This window comes from Zeugodacus cucurbitae, chromosome 4 (assembly GCF_028554725.1).
Source record: "Zeugodacus cucurbitae isolate PBARC_wt_2022May chromosome 4, idZeuCucr1.2, whole genome shotgun sequence".
Lineage (NCBI taxonomy): Eukaryota > Metazoa > Arthropoda > Insecta > Diptera > Tephritidae > Zeugodacus > Zeugodacus cucurbitae.
Window position 1 is genome coordinate 48,723,897 of NC_071669.1, and position 14,398 is coordinate 48,738,294.

The window sequence follows — 14,398 nt, forward strand, 5'->3', positions numbered from 1 at the left end:
CATATTAAATTTACAAAAAACTTTTCTAGCAAAAAAATCTGTATAATACTGTTTGGGTCTAATGATTACAATTTATTGTTCCGACTTATTAGTTGTGAAACATCGTACCACAATATATATTTATATATTCAGAATATTGAACTATACAAATATTTTAAATATTTACATACAATTTTATAATTTTGTGACACAGTAACAAGTGTCATCCAAGTTTCAAACCTGTCATCGATGGTATAAAACATGGCATTTTGACATTTTCGCCATTCTCCCTTTGACAATCAAAAGTCATTGCAGAAGAAAAGTGAATTTTTTTTACTTCATTGATGATTGGCTAGGGATAAGGAACGAAAAAAGTTTATTGGCAATTGTTTTGGTTCACAAGTTAAATACGTTTAATTTGGGCAAATTATTATAATTTAAAAAGAAAATATTGCAAATCAAACAGTGCGACCAAATAAAGAAATCAGTTTATTGAATATCGTGCGAGAAATTGGAAAATCTGCGTATTAAGGTAAATGAAATTCACACAATCGTATTAGAAATCTAATTGATCGATGGGGAAAAATGGCCAACGCAGCCAAAGTGTAAAAAAATAAAAATACAAGGTGAATTGGCCGTTAAGCTTTCATTCAATGACAAGCTTAAGATTATTTGTGTGTTTGTGTTTCTGATTATTTATTCTTACGTAAATTTCCTTCAAAAGTCGTATATAAATAATGGAAATAATAATGTGTATAAAGGGTCAACTTAAATTGAATGAATTGTTTAAGTTCAGATTCTGCTTGTGGAGACTACATACTACAATATCGAGTTGACGTTGAGTTAATTGGAGACGCGCCACTGCAGCGCAGTGAAGTCAATTGATTTATCAATGCAAGCCAATTTAATGGCAGTGGGAATGATAAAAATAGAAATATCCTTGTGTGTGGTAGTTTTTAGTGAATGAATCATGAAACTCCTTGTTTTGTAGGTTTTATTGACTTTCGCTGTTTTGTTGCGCTTGAAAGGAGGGCAGTTGCGATTGAGGACTACATTTTTATTTCTCAATTTTAAATCTCAGTTACAAATCGTATAGTATAAATATCTTTTTTTTTGACAAAATGTTTTAATTCAAATAACTTATATCATTATCCAGTAACTAGATTCGAGTTTGTAAATTTACTACATTATTCAGTGTAGTTGAGGAAATGTATTCTTTATATTTACATACATTTTTTGCAACAGTTCGCTAATTAATTCGAAAACGTATTCGGCCTTTTGCTTGTATGAACTATTAAAAAATATTGAATTGATGTTTTTGAGTCAATAGTAATTTGTTTTGATAACGTTACTTATAAAATATTTACTCGGAAAATACTTAAAGATTAGAATTAGAACCAGTCGTCGTTCTTGTTGTTATTGTAACAGCAAATAATAATAATCAGGAATAATGCTGTGAAGGACGTGGACATAAATTTAAAGTGCAATAGTTCCGATAACGCTCCAAAGCTTTTGTTTACCGATCAGACAACAAAATTAGGGATAATGCTATTCAAAGCAAGTTTTAACAAATTTCATGGTTGTGGCTCTTTTAGATAACGCAAATTTCTGCAAATACAAAATCCATAAGCAAAGCATAAATTATTGTGGTGGCTGCAAAAGTAAATTTTGATGATGTGACGGGGTATTTAGTCACACTATCTGGGTTCGATCTTCTTAACAAAATCATACCATCGTAATGTGTAAATTACAAAACCAAACTCGTTTGATAACATACGCTTTATGAAGCAGATTAGAGTGAATTTTAAGCTAGCTTAAAGATTTCTCTACTGGAAAGGCTTGATTGCTTTTCCATCAAGTACTATTGCGGCCTTTGCAATCAGTTATATGTACATACACGGTACTATTTATGTTAGCTCTGCTGTAAGAATTAACACTTACCATTACTGCCTCAAAGTGGTTAGCATTGTGCGAAATACACAAAAACATTGATTTGTATGTGCATACATATGTACATGCATATTATTACTTACTTGCTTAAAGCATGTCTTATTTCACAACTCATTCATTTACTAATATGTATTAGTCAAACAATAAGAAGTGTGAATATCGAAGCAGCTGACCGTTTACATTCATACATACATTGTATGAAATAATGGATTGCCTTTAAACAGCATGTATTTACGGACATACATACATACATACATCCAAAAGTATGAGTTATGTTTGTGTTTGGTTTTGTGCCGGTAATTACCTCTTCCTGTCGCAGGTGTTGGAAGGTTGGCTGTGTGTGAAGCATGCAGCTGCGCGAAAGTGTCTGTATAGTCCATGAAAGTACTTACAAAATACAAACACTAGAATTAACATTTTTCTTCGGTGAAATTATATCGAACATTTTAATTTGAATTTAATTTTATACGTACAAAACTTGCAAAAATTTAGTAAATAGATTTTAAATATTTAACATGCATATGTATATGTACTGTTTGTAAACTATAGATATGCACTTGAATCAAAGAAGTGCTGGAAATACAAGTACATTTTGAGTACGAGTACTCTTTTATGTACACATAATACAAGTTCCTGTACTCAAAGCACTACTTTTGATTACAAGATGTTGCAATCATCCATCTGAAGCTCCAGCTGAAGTTAAACAATTAAATTAAGTGGAAACATGTTCACACTTTATTTTAAGATTTTTTTTATATGAATTGTAATTTTTTATTCTGTGAGCTTTATGTTTTTTTTCAATCTGTTTAAACAAATGTATTTTTTATACGCATAGTGCCTCAATTAACAAAATAATTTTCGAAACGGGACTTTTACTTATTGTTGGTTACTATTAATGAGTATGTACATATACATACATACATATATGTATATATTTTGCTACGTTTTTTCAATACTTTATTTACACATTTGATTAACTGTAAGCTTACCTTATCGCATAGGTATTTATCAGCAACTGCTTTGCGATTACCAAGCAGGCATAGATATGTATGTGTGCACTGGGTACATGTAACGGTTGTGGAACATCAGCACATACGTGCAAGCAAAGGTATTTGGTTGATAACCAGTTTATTGCATTTGTATGTATGTATGTCTATTGGCAAAAGCGACGCGAAAGCGGTTAATTATTTGCTATGCCAACTCTTTGCTTTACACAAGTGTTTAAATTAATAAATATTTCTCGTTAAATGTATACTTAATGCGCTTATATATTTGCGAAAGTATATACTTACCTATTTGCTAGTGTGGGTATTAAGTCAAGGAACTTAACCGATAATGCAACGTATTGAGTTTCTGGCCTTTAAAGTTTATATATGTATATTATCCAGTATTAAAGAAGCTTACAAATATGTGTGCATATATGTGTGTCTATCTTGTAGTAGTATTTTCTACTCCGTCTTCCATTGAGAATTAAATTGTTCAGGAATTAAGACGTAAATTTTACTTTCCATATCAATCATATAAGGTACTTTAGTACTCAAAAAATATTTCTTTAATTATTTAATTTGAAGCTAGCAAAAAAAGTTGGCTTCTCCATGTGATTTATAAGACTTCCTTGAATTGGAGGTGTTTAGATACAGACATACATACATAAGTACATAAATACGTGTTTATATACAAAGGTATTGCATTACCAAGAACGCAAAAATATGTTTATTCCCTCAATTACTCTATTTGAGTCGCGTGTTAAGCTATTTCCCAGCTATCTTCTGCCACAAATTGCCACACGTTGCCGATAATAAGCACATATACAAATATTTGTTTATGATTAAATTTATTTTATGTGATTTACGTGAGATAATAGTCTATTTTATCTCCTAATTAAGTTGTTTAAAATAGTAAAAATTAAGTAATTGGTCATAAAAGACGAAAGGGATTAAGCTCAGGTGAAAACGAACTTTATTATGACCAAGGCATACATTTCTCAAATGTTGTTAATTATGGTAGAATAACATGCAAATTAGGCTACTTAATTTTATTATCACTAGAGATTGCGAAGATATGCTTTGTGAAGTACATTTTCCTCTAAAATAATCTTATTTTTGATGCCGTTGTCCCTTGGGGGTAAATTGTTGAAAGGTTTCATAAATATATAACAAATCTATCAATCGTGCTTTTAACTTTTAAGTGTTATGTCTACTCGAACACAATTTCACACTTACTTCAATCAAGCAATTTATTTTTACTAATCTGATGTTGATAATACATACATGAAATAAATTCGAATTCGAATCAGTAATTTGTTATTGCTCGGGTCGTTGCTCAACATTTTTATCGCCTCAAGTACAATGTGTTGATTAATGCCAATTTCCAAGATATCAATGAATATGTTAATTTTGTATTGTATACAAATGCAATATTTTTAAGTTATCAATCACTTGATTTAATCACATTTTCCACGATTCAAGAGTCGATTTTAGATAATCGTAATAAATTCGAATTTTTAATCAGTCAAGGTCTGTCAAATCGTCAGCAGTATTCATGATGCAGAAAGTTTTCGGCGACTACAACAACAATTCTATTTATATCAAGAGTATAATTTTTAGAAATGCTTCCAGGTTCTGATTATGTAGCCTCAATTGTCGAGTGGACGGTATGCATCAAGTTCGTTTTCTTTCTGGTAACCTTCAACAATACAAGCAAACAGGGAAGTTTCAATGCAGTTCATTCCACCGATAGTAGAACCGTTTAAGACATAGTAAGGCTTGCTTGGATAATATATCATATTTGTATAGTTTCATATTTTTAAAATAAGAACCGGGAAGTACACGAAATTTGTTTGTTTGTGAAAGTTATGTTTGTATATTTGCATATTTACAAACATATAAATATGTCTATAGTATATATAGCAGAAATCGAAATAAGTTCCTACAATTTGGTAAACAGTACATTAAAACATATGTATGTAGTTCGTTCCTTATCTTTAAAAAGCTTAGAAAAATATTTGTTTAATTGTTTCAGTTTTTTATTAGAGACAGGCGTTTATTTAATCTGCAAATACGAAACAGATATTTACGTATACGTTTGCATGTTATATTACGTGCTTCGCGTGATTATAAAGCTTAAACCAAGCAAGATATAATACGATACAAGTACTTATTTAACTTTAATGACAACAGTGGGAACCACGCGTAGAATTGTTTTGGTGTTGACAGCCGACTGAAAGTGAATTTTAAGTTAATTTAATTTGCGGTTAAGCGTACGTATGCACTTAAACATGTAAATATAATAATATTAGATGTCTATATATATATATATATTTTAATATGCAAATCTATGTTTGTGCGCATTTATTATTATGACGCCTTAATTGTTGTGCCTTTTCTTCTACTATCTGTAGTAGCACATTTTCATTGCATGTACTCCCCTGGGGTGGTTGTGTTTCAAGGCCGCCGTAGTTTGTTGGTTTATATAGATAATTATTTTAGTGCCATATGAAAATAAAAATCTTTATGGAGTTACCTTTTCCACATTTTTTTGAAAGCTTATTTTCGATATAAACTTAAAAGCTGCATATGATGATAAGGAGAGACCTCCAGGGACAGTAGCATTTATATTAATAAAGCGTAAATCTACATATCATGTGATCAACTTCCATTATTCGTTTGACATTATTATAATTGTCAGTTTTTGAACAGAATGTTGGGCGTATTGCCACCTTTCCGGGCTAATATCGTCTCTCTCTAAAATTGGTTAGCTTAGCTTCCATCACAGAGCTTCCTTAGAAAGTTTTGAAAGAGAAAGGTATGCATTTTGTATATCGTTTAACTTGAAATGTATATACATATGTTACCATCTCGTTGATTGCGAGAGTGTCAACGATTCCAAACTTATTCCATAGTTGTTATTTATTTTTTTATTTCGATATATCAATAAATAAGCATTTGGTGGTATTTTATTAAATATTTATGGCTCAACTTCATTTGAATTTAAGGGTGTGGTGGTGATCTTCATAATGAAGCGTCTTCTAGCCAAATTTACAAACATACATATACATATAACACATATGTATGTATATGAGTATATTTAAATATGTATGGCTTGAATAGGCAACGGCGCATGAAGGAAGTTACATCATCAATTTGAGAAGTTAATCAAGCGCAGTCAGAGCATCTTCCAAACACAAATACACATACATCCAAAAACCTATTGTCGCCGTTGTGAATTGAGAAATTTAAGCATTTCATTAAATTACTACTTGTACTTGCGACTAGATGCGCCAAATCAAATCGTGTCTAATATCTACTCATATTTGTCGCTTGTTGTAGGCGTTGGCATTTTTTCAACGCCTGCTTACTGTTGTTTAATTGATGGTTAACTATTCTAGTAAACCCGTGCAGGCAGCTGTACATGAAGTGCTCACAAGGCAATGAAACTTACACTGTAATGATGTAAAGCGCAATGTGAATCTGTGTTTTTGTACAAAAAATATTAAGAAAAAGTGTTTGCAGTGTTTAAAGAAGAATTATTTGTAAGTTTGTGCCAAAAAATAAAAAATAAAAAAAAAAATTTATTAAAAAAATAAGAAAATAAATAAATAACGAAAAAACACTAATAAACGAAAACAAATGTGCATAACTGTGCTGTGAAAAGTGTTTTTAGAAAAGGTGTAAAATTATTTGCTTTTGCGCAAAGCAGATTGTATTGTCTAGTTGCTTTCAGCAGCATTGTGTGGTGAACAACAGCTTACGGAATTTTGTGCTATTGAGATAAGCTAAAAGGTAATTAAATAAACGTGTTTCACAGTGAACGTGACATTTGCTTTTTACTTATATACAATATGCTCTATGATTGTTTTGCAATTACCGTTATTAATGGAATAAAAAGTGATTATTTTGTCGCTATAAGCCGCACGCTGCAACGCGCCTATACACGCCGCTTTTAAGCTTGCTTTAAGGAATGTCATCATTAACCAGCGAGCCAGCAGAGAACTACATGCGCACATATGTATAAAATAATTTTAGTGTAATAAAACAAAAAAAAAATTGTATGCAAATTCAAAATACACGCTTAAATAAAAAGCTTTTTGCAAAAAAAAAAAATTGTCAACGTGAAAGCTGCTAAGCAAGCTATGCCGCCGAAAAATTGCCAAATTTATAATTATAACCAAATCACAATTATATTTTTATTATAATAGTTTTTACGCAATGTTTATGTTTAATTAAATAATAATTCATACTTTCACCATGTAAATACCACATACATACATACATTAAAGATAATTAAATTTTAATGTTTTGCATAAAAAACAATCAAACAGAAAAAAATCAAAAATTAAAAAAAAAGAAAAAATTGTTTTTCCTCACTTTTTTTACACAATATTAATAATTTTTTAACTTAATTGTAATTTTTATTTCGTAATAAAGTTTGGTTGCTTTTGCCTATAATACTCTTTTAGTTTTATTTCGTTTCTTTATGTTTTTTAATTAATGACATTGCGTTAATTTTCAGTGCGCCGATGACAAAACCAGTAAACAGCTGCTGAAATGCTGTCAGCACAACGTGTTGCATGATCCTGTTGCAAAGCACATCCAGCTAAAACCAACAGCAAAAATATAAACATCACCAAACGTAACCTTCCAAAAGCATTTAATTTACCCCACATTTATTCGTAAATACATATAAACATATATGTATAATGCCCGACCGACGACGGACAACATCAACCATACATCCAATGGATGCCGAACGTTTACTCGGCATTTTTCTAGCACTTATCGTGCTGTCACCCTTCGCGGGCGCTTGTTCGAGTCGTGCCATACAGAAACCGGCGCCGCCACCACCCTTACCAACGGCCGCACCATCCGAAGCGGCCGAGGCGTCCACAACACCGCGCCCCAACATCACATTCCCCATTTATAGCTGTCCGCCGACATATGCCGCTTGGTATTGCCTAAATGATGCCACTTGCTTCACAGTTGAAATTCATAATGAGATACTCTACAATTGTGAGTGTGCCACCGGTTTTATGGGACCGCGTTGTGAGTACAAAGAGATCGATGGCTCATATTTGCCGACACGTCAACGTGCCATGCTCGAGACGGCCAGCATTGCGAGTGGTGCCACATTGGCGTTGCTGGTGGTGGTCATACTATGTCTAATGTGGTATATACGCTATGATAAGCAACGGCAAAAGTTGAATGAGAGCGCAGAGGCGGCACACGACAATGAGGGACTCGATCAAGTAGACGGTATGACGCGCTTACCGTTGCGTCGGCCATTCGGTGAACATCATTACAAAACATTACCGCTAGCTGCAGCCTTTAAACGTTAATTAAGCAACAAAGATACATACATACATATTTAGTGAGATACACTAGTTGACTTAAGTATGCAGTACAGTTCAAAAGCATATATTTATGGATACAAATGGCAGCTAAACGATATGAGGGGAAATTGATTCACCAGTTTACCACGCTAACGGCTACTAGAATTACTAAGCATAATGAGCACGTGTTAGAACACAAGTCAAGCACAGAAAAGACAAAGAAATACGATGAAAGACATTATTTTGGACTTTTAATGCCATTTAGTACACAACTGTTTTTGTTTTTTAATAATTTTTAACCAAAAGCGTTGGACATATGCAACCTCTGTGAAGTGCTGTCATATAATTTTATTGTTTGTTTGTTTAAAAATTTACATAAGTGTGTGTAAAGCGCGAAAAATTAATTTATGTGCTGCAGTTGCATTTTGAAAATCGTGAAATTTATAATTTTGAGACAGATATGATGCCATAAAGCAGAAATGAAACAGTTTGTGCTACAATAGTGACTTATTTCGACTGTTTACGGCATCTTTTAGGCGCTTTTTCAATGTGTGGCCGCTAATTGAATTAAAATAAAAAAATCCTAACTAATACATACCTACATACATATTCATCAGCATTCTAGTTGAAAATATGTACTTGAAAAATATGCACTTAGAATTGCTATAAGTGACCTTGAGATATTATAAAAATATTATTTGTTAAATTGTGCAAATCCACAGAGGAAGCAGTGCTGTCCAAGTAACGCTAAAGAAATCCTACATATACTAAGCTGAAAATGTCTCACACACTCCAGTGTAGGCGCGTTTTTTATTCGCCAAAAATTGCCTTATTAATGTTTAAACGAAACACTAACGACAAAAAAACGCTAAAAACACACCTAATTGACGCGCATTGCTGCAAATAAAGCAAGTTTATTGCAAAATGCAAGTGTAGCTCCTTTTAATATTTATACAACGACTATTATTTATTATTATCACTACTGACGTTATTACACAAAAAGTATTAAAATATAAAACATAATAATAAATATTGTCTAAGTAAACGAAAACGCATTGTTTTATTGCACAACCAATACGAAATTGAGTGTTTGTATAACATTTTTTTTACCATAATATGTACATATATAACGTTATTGACTGTTACCCCTAATATTTACCTGCACTCACTACGAAATTTCACTTACAGTTAACGACTACTACGCCAACGTCCATTTGACGCACGCAACTGGTGGGCAACATGTCGGACAATCAACAGACGACACCGCCCAAATCGCAAGGGGAGGAGCTGGGTCCGCCAAAAGCCGACTTTAGCGCACCGCCACCCTATGAGTTCGTCAATAACACCGGCGGCATGCCGCAGCAGCAGCAGCAGCAGCAAAATGCAACAATTCAACAACAACTACAGCATCAGCAGTTGCCACCACCTTATCTACAGGTGTCGTTGCCACCGATAAACTCGTCGCTAGCACCGCCACCACCACCAGGCGGCGTTATGATGCCTGGCGATATGCCAATAATGCAACCCGATGTCAAATTGCCCTCATATGAAGAGGTGCAGCGGCAGAAATCCGCAAACGGTGAATTACTATTCATGAATGCACACGTGCTGCCACCACATATGCGTGACAGCACTGCGCCGCCGGCCAATGGCACCACCAATGCAACCAATGGCACAGCGCCAGCTTTAACATTCATCGCCATCGATGCGTCGGATGCTGAGACTTTGACCAGCAACAATGACAACAGTTTGCTCGGCACCGATGCCATGTTCATATTGGCCTTCATGGTGGCATTCCTCTTCAATTGGATTGGCTTTTTGATGCTCACCTGCTTTTGTCAGACAATTGCCGCACGCTATGGTGCATTATCCGGCTTCGGTTTGTCGCTGGCCAAATGGACGCTCATTGTTAAGAATTCCACAGAGTTGGCATCGCATGAGAACTCTTGGCTGTGGTGGCTAACCATGGCATTTGGCTTTTTAATTTGTATACGCGCATTCCTGCAGTATGTATCGATTAAGCGCACTTGGCGATTGCTTAGCACATCGGCGCAAGAGCGTTTGCTATTTTTCTACTAGAGCAGCGACGGGGGGCGTGTTGTTGTTACACGAGTGGTGCTGCTTGATGGCCACATAGTGCAAGCACACAAACAACTTTTATATATATATATAAATATTATAATTTTTTTTTGTAAAAATATTTTTTTTTAGCTTGTTTTAGTTAGTTTGCCTCACCATTGGTATTAGAATTAGAGCACTCGAGGTACTTAAACGCGATGCCATTTTAATAGTGTTTATCTTTTCATTTTTATTATTTTATTTTTTTTTTTTTGTGTAATCCAAGCGATTACATACATATGTAGCTGAATATTAAATTTATTAAATTGGTAGTGTCTACTTTATATATATGATATGTGTATATGTTTCAAAAACCGAATATGAATGTATATTTCCGAGCATAATTGAGCATACTTGTTATTTTTACTATTATCTATGTGAATGTGTATTGTGAACGCCGATGCATGCATTGTGCGTTTATTTCAAATATATTGGAATTAAATGATAACACCGCTGTTTTATTTTTATTTTAATTTTCATAACATTTATTGAGGTAGCGCTACAAAAAAATACACTTTCAATAACTTATTGTGAACGAAACGGTTTTTGTGATACAAAGAGGAGGCGCATATACCAATGTGAAAGTGAAATTAATGAATTTGAAAGTAAAAAATGAATTATCTGTACTTATTGGTGCTATGGTTAAGTTCGTCAGCATTACATGAAAGTGATTTTTGTGCGCGCCATATTGACTTGCCACACGTTCAGCTCCTCATAGTCCTCAATGCATTTGTCTACCTGATCCGGTTTGAAGCCTTTGGTTGTGCAGCGATCGATAACATCAGCGATTTTAACCGTATTACTCGAACCAGCCAACTCACGCACAACAGCGAATATCTTGTCCGATGTATTGGGCACGCTAAAATGGCGAGAACAATTAAATAAGAAAATCAATTCTAACCACTTTCTGCATTTGATACTTACTGTCCCTTTTGATGCTCATGCAGTTGGTTCAATGAATCCTTTGACATTTCCAAAAGCCGTAGCGCTTCGGCAACATCATCCTTCTCAACTTTGTCCGAGAGACGTAGACGCGCGAGTGCAGTGGATAAACGCAGAATTCCCAGCAGATTACGTGCCGATGTGAAGGTCATGTCTTTTTGATTGCGCGCTTCACGGCGCAACTCCACATAAGCGCCTACAATGTATTCCGTCAACTCATCGGGTATTGTTGGGTTCTTACGTTTGCATAGATTGATGTAACGGCGCATAAGATTCATGTCGAGCGCCTTGACACGTGTCGGTGGCTGCTTGTTGTGACTATGCACGTAGGTGATATGCTTGGCCAGACGCAAATCATTATCACGATCAGGTTTATCCTGCATTAGCCAAAGCAAATCGAAACGTGATAAGAGCGCAGCAGGCAGTTGTATATTTTGCTCAACTGTGCGACGTGGGTTGTAACGGCCGAAAGCAGGATTTGCGGCGGCCAATATGGAGACACGTGCGTTCAGTGTGGTCATAATGCCAGCTTTAGCTATGGAGATTGTCTGTTGCTCCATAACTTCGTGTATAGCGGTACGATCATGCTCGGCCATTTTGTCGAACTCGTCAATGCAGCACACACCTTGATCGGCAAGCACTAGTGCGCCACCCTCGAGCATCATTTCGCCAGTTAGTGGATCTTTCATGACGGCGGCTGTCAAACCGACACCCGATGAACCACGACCAGTGGTATATTGTGAACGTATCGCTAAACGACTTATGTAGCTGAGCAGTTGTGATTTGGCAACACCAGGATCGCCCATCAGGCAGATATTTATATTACCACGAATACGCATACCATCTGGACGTTTATCTACGCCGCCGACTAAAAGCAACAGTAAAGCTTTCTTTACATCCAAGTGTCCATAAATTTCAGGTGCCAAGCTGGTGGCGAGACGTTCGTAGAAATCATCTTGAGCCAACTCTTGTAGTTCTTCGGGGGTGAGTTCGGCCTCTTGATCACTCGCTTCGTCATTTTTATTAATACATACAATGCGCTGTAATTAGAAATTAATATTTTTGAATAATTTTATACAAAGCCTCAAATAAGTATTTACGTACATATGCATGCAGGAATGTCTCCGATAGTAAGCCCTGTATTATTTGGCGGAATCCGGAACGTATCAAAGGCAGAAAAACGCCAGAGATTAAAACATGGTCACCAGGTTGTGCCATGCGTGTCACTTCACCACGACACATAACAGTCATTGTGCGTGGTATATGTCCCACGGGTACTTGATCGCTGTGCTCCTGTATTTTTATTTCCTGAAATTTAACGAATTTAGAGCCACGCGTTTGTAAGTACAAACGTCCACCAGCTTTGTTAATGCGACAATCATCAGAGGGACAATCTTGCACCGGTATGAATGTAAGCGAATTTACTGGCTGATACGTCTCAGAACCGCAACGATCGCATGTGTATGTAGCCACAACCATCATGGGTTTAACTTCTGTGCAACGCGTTACAATGCCACGCACGGTCACCAATTTTCCAATATGTTCTGCTTTGATTTCACGTATGGACTTGGCTTTTTCATTGGAGTGCGGTTTGAAAGCCACTTCACTAAAAATGCATTGAAAACAAATCAGATATATAAACATGTTACAAACAAATTTTTGCTTACAATCGCTTCATCAACTCCGGTGGGAAATTATTGCGCTGATCATGTTGTTCCATGGGATTGCGCGAACGTGATTCCATTAACAAACGATGTTCAATGTACACATCCAAAGCGTCTTTGGCGGTCACTTCACGTTCTTTGAAGGTAGGCAACAATTCCGCAATGGCGTCGCTAAACATACTCGCATAGCGTCTGCTATTACTAATGATGGACTCGGCGAGCTCTTCATTAAATTCCGATACATGATCTAGATCTATTGTAAGTAGTACTTGTTCGCGGTGTGCAAGCTTCACCAGTTGATTGGCGTAAACGAATTGTTTCTTGCCGTTATCATCCTCTTTGCAAAATTCAGACAAAAATGTCTTCACGGATTCTGTAAAAATAATGGCATTAATTATACTTTAGCGTGGCGTTATGTACTGCAGCAGCTTCACCTTTATCTTGTATGTAATCCCGTTTTGACATTGCAGAAATTTAAACAGATATCTTTGTCCAATTTAAAAACAATCAATTCAATTAGAAAACACGCAACAAACTGAAACGCAAATGCACTTTTGTCCAGCTGCAAAATACACTTTTTGACATTTGCATTTGTTTATTTGGCGCCAAAAGCTATATGCGCGCATATGTCATCGTACACTAGCGACATCTATGTGCTGAGTCAGTTATTTTAATATTCAGTGTTTCATTTGAATCCGAAAGCAAATTTTAATAGAAATTATATTTTTGAATCATTAATTATACTTCCGGTAGCTCAAATATGTTTAATAATAGCTGAACCTTTTATTTAAATACTCATATACATAACTATTGTTAATGTAATAGAGAATAAGTAAATATAGATTATGTCAATGAAAACAATGGTGTCGCATTTTTGAATGCGTTTAACTGGTACGACCGTGCACTGTACAAATGGCGTGGCTGTGACAGGAGTGCATTTATAACATAAATGAATTTATAAAGGCAAATTTCATTGACGGATTTCAACAAATTTAATTGAGTTAAATTAATATATCATCGTTTCAGTTAAATTAGATCATCGAAAAGGCAGCCCTTGGCCGGATAAAATCCGAGTCAACTCCGGTAACATAAAGCCGGCTGCATTGGGAGATTGAATTGGTACCCGTATACTATTGTACGCAAATTTGTTTTAAAAAATGTGAGAATCTGCTGCTACCAAGAGAGTTCGGTGTAGGGATATGGAGATTCTATTACTGAAGCAGAAAACTGTTTGGAATTGAATTGATCATTGAATTCAATCTGTGTTGCTACTTCTTGTCTATAAAAGGCATAGAGGGACAAAAAAGAAACAAAATTCTTCAATTGATTTAATGGAACATCATATGGATCTAATCAAACTGAGTAAGTAAGTAAGTTTAATTTATTAAAAGAATTTATCTCTAGAAATATCAGACGC

The 14,398-nt window shown here is 35.1% G+C and overlaps 3 protein-coding genes across 8 annotated transcripts; 2 read left to right on the forward strand and 1 right to left on the reverse strand.

Annotated features, from left to right (window-relative positions):
* Positions 1-321: 321 nt before the first annotated feature.
* On the forward strand, positions 322-10,823 carry LOC105220951 (NEDD4 family-interacting protein 1). 3 transcript variants are annotated; one of them, XM_011197526.3, is made up of 2 exons: positions 322-511; positions 9,446-10,823. In XM_011197526.3, the coding sequence occupies exon 2, from the start codon at positions 9,497-9,499 to the stop codon at positions 10,334-10,336; it is 840 nt and encodes a 279-aa protein (XP_011195828.2). In that variant the 5' UTR covers positions 322-511; positions 9,446-9,496; the 3' UTR covers positions 10,337-10,823. The 3 variants fall into 3 exon arrangements, with proteins under 3 accessions (XP_011195828.2, XP_054086151.1, XP_054086152.1); XM_054230176.1 differs by lacking the exon at positions 322-511 and adding an exon at positions 5,046-5,188; XM_054230177.1 differs by lacking the exon at positions 322-511 and adding an exon at positions 6,572-6,710.
* Positions 332-9,308, forward strand: LOC105220950 (protein spitz). Of its 4 annotated transcripts, none has more exons than XM_029046141.2 (2): positions 332-511; positions 7,441-9,308. In XM_029046141.2, the coding sequence occupies exon 2, from the start codon at positions 7,628-7,630 to the stop codon at positions 8,261-8,263; it is 636 nt and encodes a 211-aa protein (XP_028901974.1). In that variant the 5' UTR covers positions 332-511; positions 7,441-7,627; the 3' UTR covers positions 8,264-9,308. The 4 variants fall into 4 exon arrangements, with proteins under 4 accessions (XP_028901974.1, XP_011195827.1, XP_011195826.1 ...); XM_011197525.3 differs by lacking the exon at positions 332-511 and adding an exon at positions 5,053-5,188; XM_011197524.3 differs by lacking the exon at positions 332-511 and adding an exon at positions 6,568-6,710.
* LOC105220952 (DNA replication licensing factor Mcm7) lies at positions 10,250-13,577 on the reverse strand. Its single transcript, XM_011197528.3, has 5 exons — positions 13,416-13,577; positions 12,985-13,354; positions 12,422-12,923; positions 11,300-12,357; positions 10,250-11,234 (listed from the first exon to the last, which is right to left on the reverse strand). The coding sequence occupies exons 1-5, from the start codon at positions 13,444-13,446 to the stop codon at positions 11,033-11,035; spliced, it is 2,163 nt and encodes a 720-aa protein (XP_011195830.1). The 5' UTR covers positions 13,447-13,577; the 3' UTR covers positions 10,250-11,032.
* Positions 13,578-14,398: the final 821 nt, after the last annotated feature.

Bases quoted from the DNA above. Each gene is read 5' to 3' on its own strand.
- LOC105220950 (XM_029046141.2), top strand. From the start codon at position 7,628: ATGCCCGACCGACGACGGACAACATCAACCATACATCCAATGGATGCC.
- LOC105220951 (XM_011197526.3), top strand. From the start codon at position 9,497: ATGTCGGACAATCAACAGACGACACCGCCCAAATCGCAAGGGGAGGAG.
- LOC105220952 (XM_011197528.3), bottom strand. From the start codon at position 13,446: ATGTCAAAACGGGATTACATACAAGATAAAG. The intron at 13,355-13,415 runs GTGAAGCTGCTG...TTATTTTTACAG, and splicing joins GGATTACATACAAGATAAAG to AATCCGTGAAGACATTTTTG. The intron at 12,924-12,984 runs GTAAGCAAAAAT...ATGCATTTTTAG, and splicing joins CCGGAGTTGATGAAGCGATT to TGAAGTGGCTTTCAAACCGC.